At 45.0% G+C, this 23,453-nt stretch overlaps 1 protein-coding gene across 3 annotated transcripts in view; it reads left to right on the forward strand.

The window, feature by feature from the left end:
* The window catches only part of Tmtc3 (Transmembrane O-mannosyltransferase targeting cadherins 3), a 789,094-nt gene that overhangs the window by 704,625 nt on the left and 61,016 nt on the right, over positions 1-23,453 (forward strand). For all 3 annotated transcript variants that reach the window (XM_050185292.3, XM_050185293.3, XM_055074786.2), the window contains 5 exons: positions 476-569; positions 6,192-6,326; positions 9,701-9,783; positions 16,543-16,615; positions 17,505-17,591. In XM_050185292.3, coding sequence (XP_050041249.2) covers positions 476-569; positions 6,192-6,326; positions 9,701-9,783; positions 16,543-16,615; positions 17,505-17,591 — 472 coding nt within the window. The remainder of the gene's footprint in view (positions 1-475; positions 570-6,191; positions 6,327-9,700; positions 9,784-16,542; positions 16,616-17,504; positions 17,592-23,453) is intronic.

The raw sequence follows: 23,453 nt of genomic DNA on the forward strand, positions 1-23,453 counted from the left end.
GCTACGCAGTCACAGATTCACCCCGTGTGGATGATTCAGTACCGTCCAGAGAAGCAAGGCGGCGGGATAGCACCATGAAGATGGTCACTGAAGAAACAGTGCCTGACAAGGATAACTGTGCAAACAGAGGATTCAGGCTTAGATGTGGGTCATGCAATGCCGCTGCTGCCAGTCTACATTATGTAGTATTTTCTGTCGCAGCGAGGTCACTAGCACTGAGCCTACTGTGCATCGTAAGGAGAAGCAGGATTGGCACATTTGAGTTTGTGCTATGGTAAGGAACAGTTAGCTGAAAATGAAATATTGGTATTGATGAAATAAATAAAAGATAAATAATAGACGGCACCTTTGCTTCCATGAGTGACATTTTTTGTTCCTATCTTTTACCAGAACATTTTGAATAAACACAGCATTGCTGAAGTGTGCCAAGCAAAGTGCCTACAGTGAACACCTTTCACTCGCTCTCTCTCTGCAGTGTGCAGCCTGATGACATTGGTGCTCACATGAACGTCGGACGCACGTACAACAACCTGCTGATGTTTGAAGAAGCGGAGACTGCCTTTAGGAAGGTGACTACAGCATGGCTTTGTTTGCTTTGGCAGGTCTGCTTTCTGCAGCAGGAGAGCAACTGAACACACCACGACTGTGTTCCTTTCTTCCACTGAAGAACTGACAGTCGAGCTAGTTGTGGTGAACGTGTGCGTATAGTATTTGTGAAATATGGACTCAAAAAAGGCAAGTGCACACAGCAGACAACACTTAAAGCTTACCCCACAAGTGAATTTACTGCGTGTTTCATGTAATTTCAACCAAATGTTCTAAAAAAAACTTGTACATTTTGGACGTTTTGGGTGATTGAGGTCAACAGGATATTACCTGTAGTGTCTTGAGTTATTCAGACTATATCTTTAAGTGTGAATAGTTAGAGCTGATCCAAACACCCTCAAGCTATCTTTGTCTGCTTTTCACCTGGGTGTCCCTCAATTACATTGTGTGAAATAAAATTTTGACTGATCGATTCAAATTATCGATAAAAGAAGTGAAAGTCATGCTAGTTAGTTTTCATTCATCCTCAAACAACTTTTCCAGCGCTAGAAACAACACAAGCATCAAAGAAGTACACACATATGGCATTGTCTGCGTGTGCTTCTTTGTCATTTCTTGTACTATAAAAGCTGTTTGAAGGTGCGTAACTAGTGAGGTTCAAAGTGCAACATCTTTATTCATTGTCTGGGAGCATAACTCGTATATAAAAAAAATTGTCAAACTTGCTCAGGGACAAATAAAGAACTTGTTTCTATGACATTATCTTTAAAGTGGTTCCTTTTCTGGGGCTCAAAGGGAGTTCACAAAATATTTTTAAACAATGAATTCATTGCGTGCTTGAGCTTCTCAATTGCAGTCCCATCAGTAGCATTTCCAAAGAAACAAGCTTATATGAGGGTTGATCCAGAAATAAGGTTCTCACAGAGCCACATGGGAAGGTGCGAAATTACGGCAACACTGCTGCTGGGCACGGCCGTTCCCCCACTCTCGATTCCCCCCGGCTGTGCTTCACCGTGAAATTCTTGGCTCAGCAGCCGTCTGAGATGGAGGTTCCCATTGTTGGTCCCGGCAAGTGCGACATTTGTCCCGTAATTCGCTTTTTGCACGCCAAAGTGACTCCACCTGTGGATATTCATCGTCTGTTGACAGAGGTGTGTGGCGACAAATGTGAGTCCGTTCAACACGTCCGAAAGTGGTGCAGGGAGTTTAGTGCCGGTTGAAAGGAAGTCCACGATATAGAACGGAGTGGAAGACCGTCAGTTTCAGATGCGGTTATCGAGATGGTCCAACGCAAAGTGCTTCAAAACGTCACCATCCGTCAACTTGCTCCTCAGATTCCTGGGAGTTATTATGGTATAGTGGAAAGAATTTTGACTGAAAAATTAGGGTATCACAAGTGTTGTGCTTGATGGGTACCGCAGCTATTGACATCAGACCACAAGGAGGAACGCATTGACTGAGCTCACCAGTTTCTTCAAAAGTGTCAAGAAGATAAGGAACGATTGTTGGTCTCCATAGTTATGGGAGATAAAATGTGGGTGTTTCATTTCACTCCCGAAGCGAAACAAAAATCCAAATAGTGGCGTCACCCAGAGTAACCAGTCACAAAGAAGTTGCCAAACTCCTTCTGCTGGCAAAGTCATGGCCAGTGTTTCTTGGGATTGTAAGGGGATACTGCTGATCGATTTCATGGAACATGGGACAACAATCAACTCAGACAGTTATTGTGCAACACTAAGAAAACTCAGGCGAGCTATCCAAAACCGTCAGCGATGACAACTGGCAGCCGGTTTAACGCTGCTTCACGACAACGCCCGACCTCACATCTCCTGTCAAACCCAGGAACTTTTGACAAACATTGGGTGGACTGTCATGCCCCCCCACCCACCGTACAGTCCAGACCTCGTGCCGATTGATTATCACTTGTTTCCCTAGTTAAAGGAACATTTGAGTGGCCAACATTTCCGGAGCGATGATGAAGTCAAAGAAGAGGTGAAATGCTTCCTCAACAGGTTGGCAGCGGAGTTCTACGACATTCCTGGCATACAGAAATTGGGAGTGCCATCTAGAAAAATGCACAGAAAAAGATAGCGATTATGTAGAAAAATAGAGCAAAGTTTCATCTTTCCAATGACATAAATTTTTATGAGAATACAATGTTGTCTATTTCTAAAATTGATGGGAACCTTACTTCTGAATCGACCCTCGTATGAACAGAGCCAATGAGAGTGTTCAGATACACTTTCAGTACCAGTACGTTGGCTTATCATTTAGCACCATTGTAGATATCTATCTTTGTAACGACGATGCTGACACAGCTGGCTTACACTGGACGCCATGTCCAACTTGTTTCTGCTACAGGCACGCAGGTTTCTTACTTTGAAATCATGATCGAGAGGGCTGCAATCCCAATGCGCAAATGTGCAGGGACAAATTCTTTATTTATGAGTCTTTTTTTTTTCATATGCATCTGCTTTTTTAAGAGCCTTGGAAAAGAGAACTATGCTAAACATAACATTATGGAACCAATTTCATAAGGTGTTTCTGAACACTGTACAGCTCTTCAAAATGCAGTCAGATTTTGTTAAAACGAGACTGCCTATAACTAAGGTCCTTTGTTTTCGGGTAAAACCCTATATAGTTCCTGATTTTTGCATCTGCAAAAAATTTATGAAAATCAGGTTAAACCCGACTTCTTCTCAAAAGTTTGCCCTTTCATTGAGGATAATAATGAATGCAGGTGTTACAAAACCATGAACCCTACCAACCTTCTGTGAGCAAGTGGTCAAAATAGATCATATTATTGTTATTACTGATATATGAATGGGGTCTATGCCTCATGTTTGCTTGACACGCAAGAGAAAACCCAGATATACAAAAATGCAGTACAGTTAAACCTGGATATACCGAACTTCAATATATAACAAAATTATTGATAAAACGAAGTATTTAACTTTATAACCTCTTGTCCATAGAGCACCACATATTTAGAACCTCTGTATAGCAAATGTGCTTACGCACAATCTTAATACAAAAAATTTCACTCCCGCTGCGAAGGAATACGGAGACAATAAACGGAAACTTGCGCGAACTCAGATGGTAAAATGGTTGAGTTACAAGCGGCGGCTTTGTGTAAGCATCGTTCAAATCGTGTGCCTTGTGACCTACAATGACCACCGAAGCGAAGCAGCATCATGCTCCATATAAATGTCCACATGCGATAGGATTCTACCACACCTCGTGCTGTATGCTTTGGGTGCAGGTGTAAGCATGCGAGGGTAATCCGAGAAGGATCGTGTTTTGATGGGCTCCATCTTCCCACACAATCAAGCCGAAAGGGGGGAGCGATCTTGCGATAACGTGATCAAGCATGCGCGAGGAGAGAAGGAGGACCAGCTTGGTGGGCGTCTCCTATTTTAGTGCATGGCTGTCACCGCGGCTGCATGCATATGCAGTCTGCGCGCTTTTTTAGAGGTAATCTGCTGTTCAACAGCGTAGCTTTTTGGGCTTGTTGGTGCATGATTCGGACAGCATCGAATAGCGCGTTTGTGTGTGTCTGGTTTTTAATATCTCGTCCTCTGCACACTGTTCATTGCCATTCTTATCTGCTGTGTTTCCAAAGAGTAAGCATGGCATGGTGTGTGCTGTCTTCCTGTGTGTGTATAGTACTGGAGGTTACAATCTCGAGTATCGGAGACGCATTGAAGTGAGAGGCAGATGAAGCATTTGCTCCCCACTGCGGGCACTTCTTGTGGTGGCCTTGTGTCCTACTGCGAGCGACACTGTCAGCCGCGGGGGCAAAGTGGGTGCGAAAGCGTGGCTGGTTTCACTTCATACTGCCAATGTGAAGATGTCTACCAACATGGCATGAAACTGTATCTTCCATCTTTGACGCTCAACAAAATGATTTCTTTTTTCTCATTCAGGTATGCTTTTTCTGGTTGCCCGATAATTCCAAAAATATTGCAGACCAATCCGTCTAAGAAAAATCCATCGGCGACTGCACCTATTTGCATAAGAGGGCAAATTTCAAAGTAACAAGATTACAATATAATGAGGCAAATTGTCCATTTTACTGACTTCACTATTACTTTGAGGTTACTTTGCATTCATTGCCTGCTTACCTTGACTTATCAAAAGCTTGTTGCTTTTATAGTAACTGCACTTACATGAACACGACAGTGGCAAATAATGTCACATTTCCAGCAGGTTGCATGCATATAAATAGCTGTAAGGCACGAAAAAAGTTACAGTGGCATTTCACTTTGTGAATGCGGGTTGCATGTAAGCGTAAGGATGCAACGAGCATGCACAGCGAGCACCGTGGCATCAAAGCACCGAAAGGAAAGGGCACGAAGCGGACGCCACAGTGACCTCGACATTGTGACGCCTCAGGGAAAGCGCGCATTGCTGCGCCTGCGAGGAAGAGGGGACACCATCAACGTGCACAGGGAGCACAGCAGTGCCAAAGTACAAACGGAAAGGGCACGAACATGGTGGTTCCCTTCTGCACTTCCAGGCACCTTCCTCATCCGGTTCACGTTTCCCTCACGGTGATGAATGTCATCTCGCTGATTTGACAGATGGGGCATCTATCTATGCTTGCACGTAAAAGTGAATTAATGCAGCACCGATGTTGCTCTGCATTGCAAACAGTAGCTTTGACATTGAGAAGACATTTGCCCAACTATGTCACATTAAAAGAACAATTACTTATTTGTCTAGTTGTTATTGCATTAGTTTTGGTGCAAGAGCGTATATTAGAAACTAGTTAAAGAGGACGATGACATACGAGGACTAAAGACACGACAGGTCTAGGATAGACTCAGAAATGCTCATAAGGCATACGATGATCTACATCAACGAGAGTTTTGTAAGATGAGGAAAATCATTACACTCTGGCAAAGCGTGCCCTCTGTGCGCTTTTGTACTGTCTTTGTCATTAAGAAGTGCGTAGAACAAAATTAAGAAAAAATACACATATCCATCTCTATTCATTGTTTTTACTAATGTGCTCTCTATTAAATATAATAATAATGCCTGATACCAGTAATTTGTACATATTAGTTTGTCACTTGATTTTTTAGCAGCTCTCATTTTAAGTACATCTTCCTGTGAGTGACTTCACTTGTTTAGATGGAATGTTTTTGTCCAAAAGGCAACTATCGCTTCTATTATGTCTTTTTAAATGTTGCCAGGAAAATCTCGAACTTTCGGCTGCTAGACAGCAAAGCCGCCGATGTCTCCCTGGTTTTCCTCGGTCCTGTCTTTTTTTCTTGTCTGGTCATCTGTACTGTTTGCCATGCTATACATGCTCTATCCATATAAAAAAATGTTAGGTATATATCATATTGTGGAAACGTTTGTTGAATTTTGTCAGTTCAATCCATGGCTGTATTCTTCACACACATGGCTACAAGCAATTTAAGGGCATGGGAGCCTCTCGCAGGATGTGAGTCAGGTTCCCATAAGGATAAGTGGCTAAGGCCGGGAATAAATTTGTGAAGATTGCCATGTTGAGTGAAAATCTATACTGCTTAGGTTGTCTGCGCATTTCAGCTTCAAAATCATAACTGAGACATTTACCAAGATTTTACCCTCACTTGTCTTACGTATTTTGCGTTTATCTTTCTCCCTCTCTGCAGGCCAAGGATTTGCTGCCTCGACCAAAGCCAGGCGAGCCATACAAGGCACGAATAGCTCCGAATCATCTGAATGTATTCCTGAATTTAGCCAACCTCATATCAAGAAATAGTTCACGTCTTGAAGAAGCCGATGCTGTGAGTGGTGTTTTACTCTAATATTTGTCATAATATTAAAGGGCTCCTGAAACGGTTCGGACAAATTTTGTAGACGCGTAAGGTACAGCTTAAGTAGAACATTCGCACCACAATTTAAGTGAAGCGTTACGTATTAACGGAGCTACAAGCGATTAGAAGTTACCCTCCTCCCTAGTTGTGCTTTTCCTCCTCAACTTGTTCGCCGAGCGAGCGGGGCTAAGCTCCGCCTTCCTTCACTGGTCCTGTGTCACGATGCGACGTCACATCGCCCACTTCCGGTTGTTTTGGAGCCCGCCCCCGCCCGCGCGAGACCTCTCCACTAGCCGCTTTCCCGTTGACCGAGAGCTATCGAAGCAGCGTGCGTTGTGAGCATTCTGTCGTAGCGCCGAACGTGTCTGGTATTCCGGTAACCACAGGCAAGCTGGTCATTTCGGCAAATGATTGGAGGCATAAACTCAAGCTGATGAAGGAACTTGAGCATAGACGTACGTGAGCGGCCTGATCGATCTGCACGTTCCAGGCACTTGTTGGCGCCGCGCTTAACCAGCCAAACAAAGCGCTAATATTGCTCTAACCAAGTGTAAAACATTTTAAACATTTATAAAAACAACGTGTTGATGATTACACTCCAGCGAAAAATACACACCAGCAGCAAATAATACACTTCGTTGCTGCTACTGTGTATGGTTGAGCTCTGTGCCACCAGGTGGCTGCACCGTGCAGCCCATTCATATTTGCCCTTCTGCTCATCTCATGGCTCATCCCGTTACAGCACAGTCAAGCGGCCAGACCCTGTCCCCTTGCGTTTGCGTTTGCCCTAATACCGGACTCGCGAAACGCTGTTGCGTTAGTAACCTTCCGGTGTTAAGTGACCCACAAACGCGCAAATCCTGGCGCCGATCGGATAGCGGCAGTCCGATGCGCAGCAGCCAGTTCGCTCGCATGCTGCGTTGCAGAGAGACACGATGTCGCAGCTTGACATATTGCAAGTCGCTACGTTTGCAGTCCACAAGACAACAAAGTTGAATCATAGTGCTCGCGAAAAGACTGAGACCAACTCTGACCACAGAGCTCTCGTCAAAATGGAGTACGTTGTAACAAAAGCAGACGACACTTGCTGTGTGCCAGAAGTGCTTAAGCGTACTGAAAAATTGTTCTTGTGCATTCTCCTTATGTTACTTTCTTTTTATAAAAACAAATGAACTAACATTCCAACTATTACAAAGATCATTTGTTTACCATAAAGTTGGAAAAATTATCGATCATGCGCCCTGGTCAGCCAATCAGATAGCTCGTCCCACTGATGTCATATGGGTGATTTCCATCATATGGGTAGGGGGTAGCTTAAGATTCCGCCGAGCAGTGTGCTGGGATTGGCAGCGATGTGCATTTTTAAAACCTTATGATAAATTACACGCTTTACGCGTAGCACTTAGATGCATCAATTAATGATCAGAAGGACCTACTCTAATGACTCGGTACGTCTGTAGAAAATCGTCAAAAGCGTTTCAGGGTCCCTTTAATGTACCGTTTGCCATTACAGCACTGTACTTTTGGTGGAATTCTTATAAAAAGTGCAGTATATCCATTTTTTTTTTCCTAATGATAAGTGAGCAACATTTGTGTAGTTCAACTCACGAATCATTAAAATTGACCCTGTTTGTGGCATCTGTGGCCTTTATTTTGTTGCCAGCTTTTAATTTGCACACAAAGGGACCCTAAACGACCTTTACTATTGCGTACAAATAGCACTGAGTCATCAGGGTAGGTCCTTGAGGCCATACAGGACTAAACTTAAGTGCTCTGCATAAACCATGTTCATTCTTATGAAGTTTTAAACATCTACGTCAGTACAGGTTGCAGCAGTACCACTTCCATTGTTCTCATCCACCTCTGTCAATTTTACGTTACACTCAAATGAGCGATCTCCCGGATGATGTCACCATGGGCAAGCATGTTTCTTCGCTAAGTTTTTTTTTAATAATGTATTTATACATAGTAATTTGTTTACCTGTACACATAAAAATGCAATGGCAATAAATGTAGGCATTTCTTCAAACGAGTGGTATACTTCACACCTGAGAATGCGGATTGTTTGTTGCAGTTTTGGTCTGTACACATGCATTTGTACATGGCTTCAAGGAAATGAGTGGACTAAGGAGTTTCTTTCAAAAGGCTTGGCAGACTGTACCAGTAGTGAAAGGGAATGTGACAGAAGTTAATGTTGTCACGTTGTAGTGCCAGTGAACAACCACATTAGCACATGGGGGGCGAAATGCAAAAACGACCGTGCCCCTACAACTGGAGAACGTTACAGAACCCCAGGTGCTCAAAATTTATCCAGAGCCCCCACTATGGAGTGCCTCATATTCAAATTGTGGTTTTGGCATGTAAAAGCCCAGAATTAATTCATTCACACCACAAGTCATGGAACTAACTGTTTATTGGGTGAACCTGTGCCCAGCAAAACAGATACATGCATACATAATAATTAATTGGCAATGGTGGCCAGCGGGACATGGAGGTGTAAACTTGCATGAACACAGGTGCGGCTATCTCTTCTGTCATGCATGTTTTTTTGTGCTGTAGGGGTGGGTGTGCAGCGAGTAAAGTGCTGCAGAAGACATGCGCACTGCATGTCATTTCAAGGCCACCACCATGACAGTAACAAAAACAACTGTCAGTGCAGTGAATAACTTCTTTATAAGTACGAACATGTGGGCAAAATGTACTAGGGATGATTCTGTGCATTGACTCACCTTCATTGTTAGGTATTGTTTTTTTTTTTTTTCACTCTTGTAAACGTGAGTGTCTGTGCAGTCTTAAGTGTTCCATTTCATTTATTATTTTTATTATTCTTAAAAATTTATTTTAGGGCAAATTTATTTTTTGCAGTATGAGTGAAATGGAGTAGCCTGATGTGTACTGCTTCCAATCTCTCCATTTGAACTTACTCAACCCTACCTAAATAAGAACTGCATCAGAAAGAGATGTGGGAACAGCCATTGTTCAGATATACTGGGCACTTGCATCACTGCACAAAGTTGTACACAAGGGAGGAGGGATACAGGCATGACAGCCTGCAATACAAGTTGAGAGGAGGGTAATGGGTAGCCAGTTGTAGCTCCTTCAAAATTCTTGTAAGAGAGAATTCTAACGACCTCAGTGTCTACATGGTACTCTTAGATACAGCATAAATCATTTCAGGAACCCTTGAAGCCTCATGGCACACAATCTCATATGCTGCCTACTCTATTATTGCAAGAATTCTAGCTATGATTTACTTCTCAAAGTTTTGTTTGGCCCTGTGCATCATCTTGTCTAAGTTGCCAGTTACTGTGTCATTTAATAATTTGCTCATGTTTCTCTTTCAGTTGTACCGCCAGGCAATCAGCATGCGTGTGGATTACATCCAAGCATACATAAACCGGGGAGATATCCTTATCAAACTCAACAGGTAGGAATGATGCATGCACTTCTTTTCAGGCCTTCAACACGCCTTAGTTTCATGCTAGTGAAAGTACCGATGCTTGAATCACAGGGAAAGAAGTATTTGAGGAGACGAACCTGCTAGGGCCACAACAGTGCGAGCCGGCAGCGCAATAAAGTTACGGTCGGGTGAAGAGAAAATGCAGTTTTCGCCGCAGCACGACAGATGACGCGTCCGGCACGTTGCCATTGTTTACATGTTCTTCTATGGATGCAACACAAAAAAATCATGATATTGGCTCATATATTATAATTTTCCTAGATTTCATTCTGTAACGTCAATAAATAGAAGCAAACCTTCATAAAGAAAATACCACAAGCCTTGCATATTTCACTTGATTTTTTACCCTCCACCGGGGAATTGTGACATCTTCGATATGTCCCATATTACTAATGATTGACGCGTCAACTTCTTTCTGGCTGCAGCCATACAGTCCAAAAGGAATATTTCACTAAAAGATTTGGGCCGAGCAGCCTGTGTCAGTTCGCCAAACAGATTTATCATGTATATTCCTCAAGCAACAAACACCAGTAAATTTCTCAAGTGAGTTGAATGCGTAGCATGGAAAAGGGAATACTTATATATTGATATGTTCCTTTTCGTATTCCGCAAATAGCTGTAAGCCTTCATTAGCTTTACTTCAAATTACCGCCACTTAAAGTAAACACGTGAAGAACCACCTAATTTTGAGAAGCAGTTAAAGAAGCAAGTGGTGCTGGGAGAATCTAAACCGCAGTGTTATTCATGTTAGTGCCGAGCGTTTCTGTGAAGAAATGAAAAAATTTGATATTATACCATGCACCACTCGTGAGCAAACCTGTTTTAGTGGGTTAAAATCAAGGTAACTGTTGTAGAAGTCATATATAGCCAGCGTTTCTGACATGCTTGTTGCACCACAGCAGTATGCTATCATACCTGGATTCTTATATGCTATGTTTTTGCGGTTGTCGATCCGTGCATGAAAAAGCCGCCATGGGCTATGGTCTGCGCTCCTTCGGCTGGCACTGTAGCATTGCCTTTGAGAGCTGCATTGTCATCTAAGAAATAAGCTCTTTGAATAAATTTTCACGAACAAAAACGGCATAAAAATATATTTGAGACGACCGCCATAAGTATACAAGCAGAGAGAATGAGGGCGAACAAACGAAAACACTGCAGAAAGTGCCCGGACACCGCCTGAACTGTACCAGACGACAGGCGCGAGTCCGTGCCCTGACGTGACGGGAGCGGCGCTCGCAGCGCCCCTGTAGTTCATTCTCGGGGCTAATAGAGAATTCATTCAAAAGGTACCAGGGGCATGTGCCTGCAGAAAGTGGGCCTGCAGCCAAGAAAGCCGAGCCTTCCCAAGACCCACTCGAAGCAAAAGGGAATGAACAGCGACATATGCATATGGAGATTGATTCTGCTAAGAAGATGCTTGCAAATGCTGAACTGCTCATTACATAAGGGATTAATACCAAAACGCTTGATGATATTTCATTTTATTTATTATATCCTCAAGGCCTGTGAAGGCTTTACAGAGGGGAGTGGGTTACAGGTAAATTCCAACAGTAAGCATTACAAGAGAAAAAAACACAACATAAAAATACAATTTGACAAATAATTCAGTAGGAATACAATGAGCAATTACAAAAGCTATTACAAAAAGAAGACAAGATATACAAGTACATGGAGCCCCATTCTAGCAAGTAATGTTGGTTAAGGCATCACAAAACAAGAAATTATCGCTGATGGATGCAATGTTTACGGGAAGGTGGTTCCACCCTAGTGACGTCCGAGGTACGAATGACTGGGAAAATGTGTTTGTGCTGCAAGAAGGGACGTGAACCTTGTAAGAATGATCGATGCGACGAGATACATAGTGTGGAGTATATGAATGAATACATCACGCAGTGTTGTAGGGTGAAAAATTTTGTGAAATAATGATAAACGGGAAATTTTACGTGGAGCTGCAAGAGATGGAAAAGAAAGGCTAGTTTTTATTGCTGTTACGCTGGCAGTTCTGCTATAATTCGAAAGAACAAAACGAGCAGCGGTATTCTGAACTAATTCTGATGCGTTAATTAAGTTTAGGTTATCCCAGACTGATGTAGCGTATTCTAATTCCAGGCGTAATGATCTTTTATAAAGCAATAATTTCAAAGAGTGTGGAGCCTTAAAAAAGTTTCGACTTATGTAACCAAGAGTGCGGTTAGCATTGTTAACAATATTAATAATGTGAGGTGTCCAGGTAAGGTCGTGTGTAATATAAATTCCTAAATATTTGCACGAAGTTACGTGTTCTAAAGGAAGGTAATTTAAATAGTATACCTGAGAGACGTTAGGTGTCCTAGATACATGCATAGGTTTAGACTTGTTAACATTTAATTCCATTTGCCATAAACTGCACCAGTTAGATATCATACAGTCGAACCCGGCTATATCGAACTCGCAAAAAAACGCCTATCAGTTCGATATAGAGCATAATTCGATATAAGCCTGCTGAATGATTGGATGTCATAAAAGCACACACCATTTATAAAATCACATTATTGATGAAACTAGCTAAGTTTCGCATGAAATAGTCCTGCATTTCTTTCTGCTCGGGCAATTTCGCTGCCTGCGACACACGCACGTCTCCACATTGTCTTATAAGGAGTCGAGAGCAGCTGAGGCCGCAACCTTCCGCATTCGCGCAGAAGCACTGGACTAGTGCGAGCGCACCAATCACTTCGGAGGAAGTAGACAAAGGACCGTCGTTGCTTTCCTCATTGTGCTCACTTTCACTTGTGCTCAGTACGATGTCGGCAATGTAGTCTTCGTTTTCGGGCTCTCCCGTGGTCGCGACACCATCATTTGCGCTCACAAACTCGTCCACCGTTGATTCGTCAACACCTTCCGGAAATTCTGACAGCTCGCTCCAAGTTTCGGCAACACCGGCAACGGCTGCGTCGCATTCATCAGAATTTGCAGTCATCACCGAGCACGCAGAAGCCAGCACGGCTAAAGCAATTTCGGATGAACCACTTGTACACGACCGTGCGTACGCGTCGGGCAGCACGGGCACCGGGGCAAGAGTTTTGCCGCTTTAGCCCGAATTTCCCCCTTATTCTTCAAGATCGTCCTGAGAGTGTTCCTCGGAATCATTCACGCTGCAGGGGGACACCCGACTTCTCACCGCGTTCAACCTGATTTATGATTTCGAGCTTCACGATAAAAGGCAAATTCTGCCGCTTCATCACGACAACACTGCGGGAGAAGGCCCACAAGGCACACACACAATGGACCAGAAAAGCACCAAGACAACTCGCACTTTCGCCATTTTGCACGACGAGGTCACAGGTGCCTCTGATTAGCTGCCTGAGCAAGCGCTGCGGGCGGGCCAGGATCATTTTTTGCAGGGGGGTGTCGACGGCTCGTCCGACGCAGCGTGGTCACGGTAGAGAGAGCGGTTAGATGGAGCCGCGCCGTCGGGTTTCCCCGCACCCGCGAGGGAAAGCCAACTTCTGGGGGCACTTTCCCGACGCTCGACGTTCGATATATCGGGAGTCGCTGCTATTTTTAACGCGACGGCGTTAAGGAGCTCGTGTCGCAGAAAAGCCGGTGTCGTTGGTGTCGGCGTCAGCGGCGTTGGCCGTGAGCGATAAATCACGGAATCATCATCATCATCAGCCTGGTTACGCCCACTGCAGGGCAAAGGCCTCTCCCATACTTCTCCAACAACCCCGGTCATGTACTAATTGTGGCCATGTCGTCCCTGCAAACTTCTTAATCTCATCCGCCCACCTAACTTTCTGCCGCCCCCGGCTACGCTTCCCTTCCCTTGGAATCCAGTCCGTAACCCTTAATGACCATCGGTTATCTTCCCTCCTCATTACATGTCCTGCCCATGCCCATTTCTTTTTCTTGATTTCAACTAAGATGTCATTAACTCGCATTTGTTCCCTCACCCAATCTGCTCTTTTCTTATCTCTTAACGGAAGGCACTTCATCCCGGAAGGCACTTCATAAATAAAAAACATCTTGCAAGATGGGCTGTTGGGAATCAAACCAGGGTCTCTAAAGTGTGAGACGGAGACGCTACCACTCAGCCACGAGTTCGATCGTTCAAGGCGGGACAAAATCGCCTCTAGTGAATGCGGTGTTGCCTTAAAAACGTGCCGTAGAAAGTTATACTGCGGTGTATATCGGTAATTATAACCATGTAAATTACAGAAGTCGCAGTTTCACGAGTAGCGAAGTACGTTTCTGCTACATTTCTTCTGCGCTTGGCGCACACGCAGAGCCATCTTGCGGCAAACACAGAAGACCCCCTCCTCGCAATGTACGGCGCTGCCCCGACACGTGGCGCACCACTCGCCCCATGATCGCGTCCACCTTCATGGCGCGGCACGGCCCGGCTGTCCATGGTGATCGCGACGTTTGGCTATCGCAACGGGGTGCGATAAGGCTATCGCGTTCCACTCTTGAAGGCGAAGCTTAAGCGTCCCCCAATTTTTGTTCGATGTAAACGTAATTTTTGCTATATGTACTCATTGTAGCTATACCGTGCCCAGAAATTGTTCGATATATAGAATAATTCGATGTAAACGGGTTCGATATAGTCGGGTTCGACTGTCTCAAGGTTCGATGGAAGACAGTTAGTATCAAAATCTGTAGTTATTTCTCTAAGGATAACAAAATCAGCGAGGAGATGAATGTTAGAAGTTACTTGTGAAACAAGGTCGTTAATATATATTAAGAACAATAAAGGACCGAGAACCGATGCTTGGGGCACTCCGGTAGCAACAGAGCACACAGGTAAATTGTAGTTGTTAGCAGTAACGTATTGTGAGCGATGAACAAGAACACATTCGATCCATTTTAAGCTATTAGCATCAATATCCAAATGGGTTAGTTTGTGGACTAGAAGTTTATTACAGACTTTGTCGAATGCTTTTGTGAAGTCTAAAAATGTGCAGTAGACGCATGACGAACGATCAAGAATTCGATGCAACTGATGAGTGAAGGATACGAGTTGAGTCTTGCATAAGTATAATTTCCTAAAGCCATGTTGTGCGGGTGAAAAAATGTGTTATCTTCAAGAAAGTCAACGAGGTTTGTGAATACAATGTCTTCTAGCAGTTTGCAACACGTGCTGGCAAGTGAGATGGGGCGGTAGTTGGTTGCTATGTTTTTTTTACCGGATGTGGGGAGCGGAATCACCTTCCCAACCTTCTACTGATAAGCTAAAGCGCCTGTGTTGTGTGATTGTCGAAAAAATTTTGTTAGTATCATAGAACTGTAAGCTTAACTGTTTTTTAGGAACTTAGTGTTAATTGAGTCAAAGCCAGGTGAAGAATTGTAGCCGAGTTTGTCGATAAGTTTAGCAACACCAGGTGTATGAAATATTACTGGGAACATGGCTGGATCATCATAGTTACGTAACTATGGAAGTTGCTCATTAAGAGCTCCCGAAAAATTTTTGACAAAGGCTTCAATAAGGTGAGTTGCAGCACCATCTTTAGGAACAGGCTGCCCAGTAGAGTCGTCTAATAAGATTAAGTTATCAGACACAGGTCTAATTGTTTTGCCAAATTTTTTAATACTAGTTTTAAGAATTGATGGAAGAGTAACAGCAAGAAAAGTGCGTTTAACAAGTTTTCACGCTTGAACATATTCGTTAGAAGCTGCCTTGTATGCCGCCCAACGAGAAGCACTCGAGGACAACTTAGCTGAGCGATGGATACGCTTTTTTACGGATAGAAACTCATTTAATGCGAGTGTTATACCAGGGGACTTGTGGGTTAGAAGTTAAGATACGGCTGGGAACGTATTTGTTCATTAGTTCATTTACTTTATGAGTAAATTAACTAATGAATTGAAAGTGTATAAGCACTTCTGAAGCAGGGGCAAGCAAAACAAACCTTGCAAGCAGCCTTCACAAGTTTGAAGAATCAAAAAGAAAATGTGCAGTCCAGAAGGACTTATCTCAATTTATTTGCTCACTGATACATTTGACTGTGATATTGAACATCATTTTATTCATGCTAAATAACCTGTTTAAATTTTTAAGCTCAGGTGATATTTTTATTGTGACATTAAATCGTATTTCTTTGTGTGCTATTATCATACGCAAAAAAAGAACGTTCAATATATCTTGAGAGTTTTCCTTAAAATGTGTTCGTTTTCTGTTCTTTATTAAATTGAACCAGTGCAATATGTGATCAATAATAAAAACAAATATTTTTTAAAGTACATAGATTTTTTTTTTGTCATATTAATTGCAGATGCAGTTTGCTATGTGCGGTGAGCAATCAGTTACTGTTCCAAACTGCTTTTCTTGCTCCACACTGCTATTCTTTTTGCTCCAAAAGCATAAATTTCTGCTTCAAGCTGCTAATTTTTCTGCTCCAAAAGCATAAATTACTGCTCTGAAGTGCTATTCTTCCTGCTCCAAAGCCTGCTCCAAAACACCAAAAGCCACTTTCATCACTGTACTAAAGTTCCATCACAAATATCACACATCAGTATCACTGCGCTCTTTTGGCTCGGTACATTCAGACCACTTAGAGGTATTCTGAGCGTCCCAGTTAGGTGAGGGCACTAGATTTGCCTGCTTCAATTTTGAAATCATCTAGACCTTAAGTTTGTGTAACTTTCAAATATTAAATACTACATCAATTCTTGTTTATTGCTACACCCATTTCGTGCATTGATTTCCTTCTGTGAAACAAATCACATTTATTTACGCATTTCTTCAACCAGGACCAAAGAAGCACAGGAGGTCTACGAGCGAGCACTTTCACTGGACGCCAGCAACCCCGACATCTTCTACAATGTATGTTGGCCAGCTTTGCTCTCTGATGTGTTCTACAAGGTGTGGACAGCTTCAGAAGCAAAGTAACATTGTCATGTATTGAAGCCTTATCTGGTTTGCAAGATAAGCCCATACATTCTTAGTCTCTGTCCTGTCTATCCTGCTTTCATTTGAACAAACTTCAAACAGATACACTTGTGCCAACCATTTGCCAGGTGCTGTCTATCAAAGAGGGCCTGAGTAGACATGTATTATTCACAGTGTAAAAAAATAGAAACACAGCTGAGAATAGACAGGATGAGGGCTGAAATTTTTGTGCTGTGAATATGTGATGAGCACATCAGCTAGCACAGTCTTCTTAAAACAAAGAGAGTGCCTGTGCCTCTGTTCGGCCTTTGGTGGTCACGAAGATGATGAATGCTCTAAGGTTGCACTCACAGTGAAGATGTAAATCGGCTTTTTGTGCTGCTTTGTCAACACAAAAGAACAACAACGGATGAAGTGCACTTACTGTGACAGTAAACAGGGCACAAAACAAACACAAGCAAAAGGAAGGCACACCCTTAAGCGCTGTCCTGTCGTATTGCACAAGTTTCCAAAAGTTACAGAAATACAATGTTGGCATTCATGAAGCTTGCTTCAGGCCTTTACGCTACATTTGACTGTGTGTGTAGGAAGGCCAGAAGAGCTATGCATGTTATAGAAAAAAATTTCAGTCAGCATAGAATTTAAACTTCCAAAGCTTTTGAAACAATTCTTAGGAAAAAATATTGCCCATGTGCAGAATTTTCACATGTGCAATGTGAAAGTTGTTGCACATGTGCAGCCAAACGAAACACGCCTGTGTCAAGTCGCACCTGCTCGCCCTTTGAGAGGTCAGGCACACCATGTGAGCCTGCACTACTTTCAGCTTGGCGTTGTGTTCCTGGAGCAAGGCCGGCCAGGCGATGCCCTCGTGTACTTCAACAAGGCCTTGGAGTTGGATCCCGATCACGAGGTGATTGCAACTGGCTACAGAAAAATTTCTCAGCCACTTGTGGCAGTCACATATGCTTTTGCTCAGGTGTAAGCACCTTTTATTTCAAATATGTAGAAACGGATGCCACTTGGTGTAGTGTCGGTATAGTAGTGCATGCACAGGACAGAATGCAAGAAGACACAACAAAAGCACTAACTTGCAAGTAAAGATGTGTTAAGGAACTCCCACTATGCTAACAAAACTACCTATGCAAGCTAGTTTTGTTAAACAAGAAGACCACTCAAGGATTGCAGGCTTCCCACTTGCCCTTCAATTGTGGTCAAGTCATTGCTGAAGGAGTTCAAGGAGGAATGCGGAAAAAAAAAGCGCATTCTTTTTTTTTTTTCAGTGGTAACGCATGTGGAACGAGCTTGAGGTGCCGCAATAGAAAGGGGTCAAAAATGTATGGTTGGAAAAGTTGGTCTATTGTGCCAGCAAACGATGTGAGAGAACAGAAAGGACAAGCAAGGAGATTGAGATGATCGCAAGGTCATTTCCTTTCTTACCACAATTCAGTCACAGGCCATCTTTTATTTTTAACACTGCTGTATCATCTAGGCTGACTTTGTTGCTGCATTTACAGTCTGTTTAGGGGCTTCTAAACTACTCCAAGCATGACAGCTTGTTTTATAGTAGTGGCCGCACACCAGTATACAATGGACATGCAGCCATAAGGATTTTTTGAAGTGACTGCAAGATAACAAAGTTACAGGGGTTTGATAAATGACCGCTGTTAGATATGGGGCTGTTTCCTGAGCCTACTTCAAATTCCCCGGACCACATCGAATCGCAGCACATTCCAGAGGATCGCTCGAGCCAACAAGTTCACGTGCCAACAAGTTCGTACGCCGCGGTAGCTATTCAATGCTTGAGTTTTCCAGAAAACGAAGGGATCGCCCGGCATTGTTGCAAGGAAAGTGGGTCCCGAAACATGACGGCTGCGATGTTCCGGGAGGGCCTGGCAGCATCGCACCGGTCGCCTTTGAAGAGGGCATTTGCCACCTCAGCGGGGGCGTACCACCGGGAGCAGGTGAGCCTCGGACAATGGAGCCCAATCGTGCCCCTTCTCCGCCTTTGAAGAGAGCATTGCACCACAGCAAGGCAAGACTGCGGGGAGCCGCCGGGTGTGACATCACCGCACGGGTGCCTACCATTGGCCGAAGGTGGCGTCATCTGAGCGGGCTCTCCCATTGGCCGAACTTGACGCGACTTCCAGTCCTCGAAGGATTTAAAAGAAGCATTCCAGAGAGACCAGAGCATTCCCGGATTCACCTCTCTCGAACTTCTTGCCGCGGGCCGCAGCGTCCGAGTTGCTGCCGGCCCGTAATGACTGTACGACTGTTACTTGACTCTCACCTCTCTTGTAGAATAAATCCCCCAAGTTTTGTTTTCATCCCGAAGTCCGTCCCTCAACCCCTACATCTGGTTGGCAGCGGTGGGATCGCCTCCGAATGCAACAGCTGGTGGCAGCACTACAGATCAACCTGCGTCGAGAGAGATCCTAAGGAACCGGGAAGAGCGAAGAAGAGAGAGCCTTTGTTGAAAGAGGTCCGAAGAAACTGGGAGTAGCGAAGAAGAGCGAGCCTTCGACCCAGGGAGTCCGGAGGAACCGGGAACAGCGGACAGATGAACCGGATGGCAGGGTGCTGCAACCGTAAGTGAGCGCGTGGTTTTTTTCCTTTTGATTCGCCAGACTCAAATGTTGTGTGTTCATTTTGATAGTTCTGGGAAACAGGAATTTGATGCATTGTGTATTTGCACAACTTAATTAAGGAAAACAGTTCTAACCACCAGTCGGGGCAGCTGCCATGGATCTTAGAAGGTTGACGAGGTTAGACTTGTTGTTGGTGTGCGACGATTTGGGAGTTGAGGCGGACGAACGGATGAAGACGCCAGCTATCATAAAGGCGATTAACGATAGTGGCAATGATGATAAAAGCATTGAGCTTGCTTGGGAAGTGATACAGGAACCACGGGAGCGTGAGCGTCGTGAACGTGTGCGTGAGCGTTGTGAACGTAAGAGTGAGCGTAAGCGTGAAGAACGCGAGAATGAACGGAAGTGTGAGCTTCAAGAACTTACTCTTAAGTGTGAGCGTCACGAACGTGAGAATGAACGCGGACGTGAGTATCAGGAACGTAAGCGTGAGCGTGAGCAAAAGTATCAGAGAGAGAAGGCAGCACTGATCAAAGAGATACAGTATTGTGATCAGTTAATGGCACAGAGACAACGGCTGTCTGAGAATTCTGTAGGTAGTACAGAGCGAAAGAATGAGGCAGCATCGAGCGGTTTTTCGCAAAAAACCGACGAGAAGAGTAGTGCCTGTGAGATTGGCTGCAGATTCATAAGTGAAGGGAAAAGGCTAGCTGCTAACGATGCCTTGGTGGCAACAGAGGCCGTTAAAGGCCGCAGGGAGAGCGACGAGGTGCTGTGCCAACAGATGACTGTAGAGACAGCTAGGCCAGCTGCGAACAAATTGGCACAGTTACCGCGCATGTGCGTCGCTGGTAATGTTAGCGAGGTTGCTAGCGAAGAAAAGGGTACTGCTGACCCGACAGACCCGAGCACCCATGTAGAGCCAGATCTGCGTGCAGAAGTGAAGTGCGAACTGGACGATGCAGTTGAGAGTAGTTCTCGGGATGGCGAGCTCCGTAGTTCATGAGAGAACAACTGCATTGTTCAGGGATCGGTGCGGCTCTCCGCCAGTCTAGATAGCCTAGATAGGGATGGTTCAGTTATTAATCATTCGGACTGTGCGCGTGAGACAGCGATCGATACCGACGGACTGTGTGTCGATGCACAGCGGAAGCTGGGCAATGTAGTAGAGGGCAGTTCGCAAGAGTGCGAGGTGTCTAACTCGAGTAAAGCCTGCTGCATTGTTCCAGAGTCGGTTGGGCTGTCCGCCAGTCGAGGCAAAGTGAGAGTAGATTTAAATGTAAATCACTCAGACTGTGCGGGTAAGAGAGCGATCCGGGCCGACGAAATGTGTACCGGCCAGCACAAGGCACGAGAAGGCGACATGAAAGTGAGTGCGAAGAGAAAGCGCCGTAAAAAGAAGCGCGGTAAAGACCGAAAGATGGTAACTAATGTAACGCCGCCAAAGATGGCGAGAGACCCAAGAGGGCAGGGCGCGAGGAAAAAGGTGCGGTCGTCACTGACGATGTTGACGCATCGAAAACGTTCGAGCCACCGGTCAAAAGGAGACCGAGAAGCATGTTCTGTACGGACGCGGACAAAGGGCATGGGGCTGTTAAACTCCTCGTCGTTCCGTAGTTCTTTTTATAGCTCAGCGTGCAGTACGAAGAAGCGCAAGGTGGCAGGACGAGACCAGGTGGGGAGTAGCGACGCGGTCGATCGAGTTCGTGTTGAAAGCGGGGCGCCAGGACGCAAATTGGCAGGGGACTGTAACGTCTTGGGGGAGCTGATAGTTAGTCAGCCCTTTTGTTGTTCCTCGGCAGCCAGAGTAGCTTTCAAACCGCGACTACCTCGAGTCCGACTCAAAGTATGAGTCAGACATAAGCGTTTGGAAAGGGAGGCCAAGAGCGCTTCCGTAGAAATGAAGTGTTTTTTTTTTTATTTTTGAGCATTGGAAAAGTTTTCGCGATTTGAGACTAGGATTTCTTTCAATGTGTAAGGTTTGAGCTTTGTTTGTGTTTTCGTTTGAGAAGCTCGGAGATTTGAAAGATGAGGTTTGTGTAAACATGTAGTCTCGCGAGTGTTAGTTAATGAGTAAATAAGCTTTCTTTTTGTGTGTGTGAGTAACCTGAGGGTCAAGGTTATTGTTGAAAGGTCTATCGTAACGCGCATGTGTGTTTTTAACCTTCTTTCTTTTTGAGTGTTTTTGAATTTTCTAAGGTTAAGCGCGTAGGTTTTCAGTGAGTGCATGATTTGCACTGAGAAGCGTTCTTAGTTCCATTAGCGCGTGTCCTGTGTGGACGGAAAGAAGCAGATTTATGACTGGGTTGCTGGTGTGTGTTGAGGGCAGCCGTATTCTGACTTCTTTAGTGAGCGTGCGTGGAAAGAGTTAGTAGAAGACGCATCATTTTAAGAGTTCTGCGGAGTGTGTAAGTCCCGCGAGTTTAATTGTTCGTTTAAGTCACGTGTCCTAGAGGGACTAAAGGAAGAAACGTGAGTAAGCGTAAATGAAAAGTTTGCCTACAACGCAAGTACGCGTTCTGTTTAGTGACCACAAGGCTAGTGCGCTTGTGATTACGTACTTGTGAGGTTGACCAGATTGTTCAGTGGCACCAATACGTGCGATAAGTACGCCACTGCGATAGATTGGAAACATGCTGTTCGTGTAGTTAGGCCACTTAAGTTATGTTCGGCTGTTTTCATTTGTTGTTTGCATCGTCAACGACCCTTTGTTTTGCAACAACAATAGTACTCTGGTCTTGTCGGCATTCGAGGAGAAATGGATAGCGGTTTGGAAAGGTGGTTGGAACTGTTTAGTCAAAATTAGGGAAATGAAAGATCAGGGTTCATTTTGACTCAATAATAGCCTGGCGAGTCAGGGGTGAAGAGCCTGCGCTTGCACGTGGTGCAGCGCTGTGTTGTTTTGTTTGTTTGACGTATGTTCTCCAGGGCCCAGGATCCCGAAGTTCGTCAAACGAGGCTCGACACCAATACCCTGCAGGTTCTTTCGGCGTTCCTCATGGCCACCGAATTGAGTTCACCGGCCATTCAGAACATCCGGGGCGAGGACGAGCTGTTAGATATGGGGCTGTTTCCTGAGCCTACTTCAAATTCCCCGGACCACATCGAATCGCAGCACATTCCAGAGGATCACTCGAGCCAACAAGTTCACGTGCCAACAAGTTCGTACGCCGTGGTAGCTATTCAATGCTTGAGTTTTCCAGAAAACGAAGGGATCGCCCGGTATTGTTGCAAGGAAAGTGGGTCCCGAAACATGACGGCTGCGATGTTCTGGGAAGGCCTGGCAGCGTCGCACCGGTCGCCTTTGAAGAGGGCATTTGCCACCTCAGCGGGGGCGTACCACCGGGAGCAGGTGAGCCTCGGACAATGGAGCCCAATCGTGCCCCTTCTCCGCCTTTGTAGAGAGCATTGCACCACAGCAAGGCAAGACTGCGGGGAGCCGCCGGGTGTGACATCACCGCACGGGTGCCTACCATTGGCCAAAGGTGGCGTCATCTGAGCGGGCTCTCCCATTGGCCGAACTTGACGCGACTTTCAGTCCTCGAAGGGTTTAAAAGAAGCATTCCAGAGAGACCAGAGCATTCCCGGATTCACCTCTCTCGAACTTCTTGCCGCGAGCCGCAGCGTCCGAGTTGCTGCCAGCCCGTAATGACTGTACGACTGTTACTTGACTCTCACCTCTCTGTATATAATGTAAAATAAACCTCCCAAGTTTGGTTTTCATCCCAAAGTCCGTCCTCCAACCCCTACACCGCACAACCGCTGCAGCTTCTTGCTCGCCTTCGATTCCCTTCACACGGGCACTCTCTCTACCTCACCGTGTACTTTTTCGTGCTGTACTCCATGGAGTGCAGTGAAGGCAGCGGGCGGCACAAGTCAGCCAGGCGAGAGAAGTGGAAGACATCCACTGTCCACCTCTGGCCGTGTGACACCACCTGAATGCAAACTTGGCGGAAGACAGATTAGTGCCGCATGATCGGCAGCCTTCTCGGAACACAGAGCTGGCTCGCGTCACATTGGTGCTCTTGTCCCTCGCCGGTCAACAAATCCGCCGGTGGCGCCAGACACATGACTGTGGTGGCATCATGATGTGCCAAGAGGAGACGGGAATTTGTGGCCTTCCTGCTTCACGTAGCACTCACCAAAGATCATTGTCACGATGCTGCAAGCGACATGCATGCTTACTT

The sequence above is a fragment of the Dermacentor andersoni genome, chromosome 4 (assembly GCF_023375885.2).
Source record: "Dermacentor andersoni chromosome 4, qqDerAnde1_hic_scaffold, whole genome shotgun sequence".
NCBI classification, from domain to species: domain Eukaryota; kingdom Metazoa; phylum Arthropoda; class Arachnida; order Ixodida; family Ixodidae; genus Dermacentor; species Dermacentor andersoni.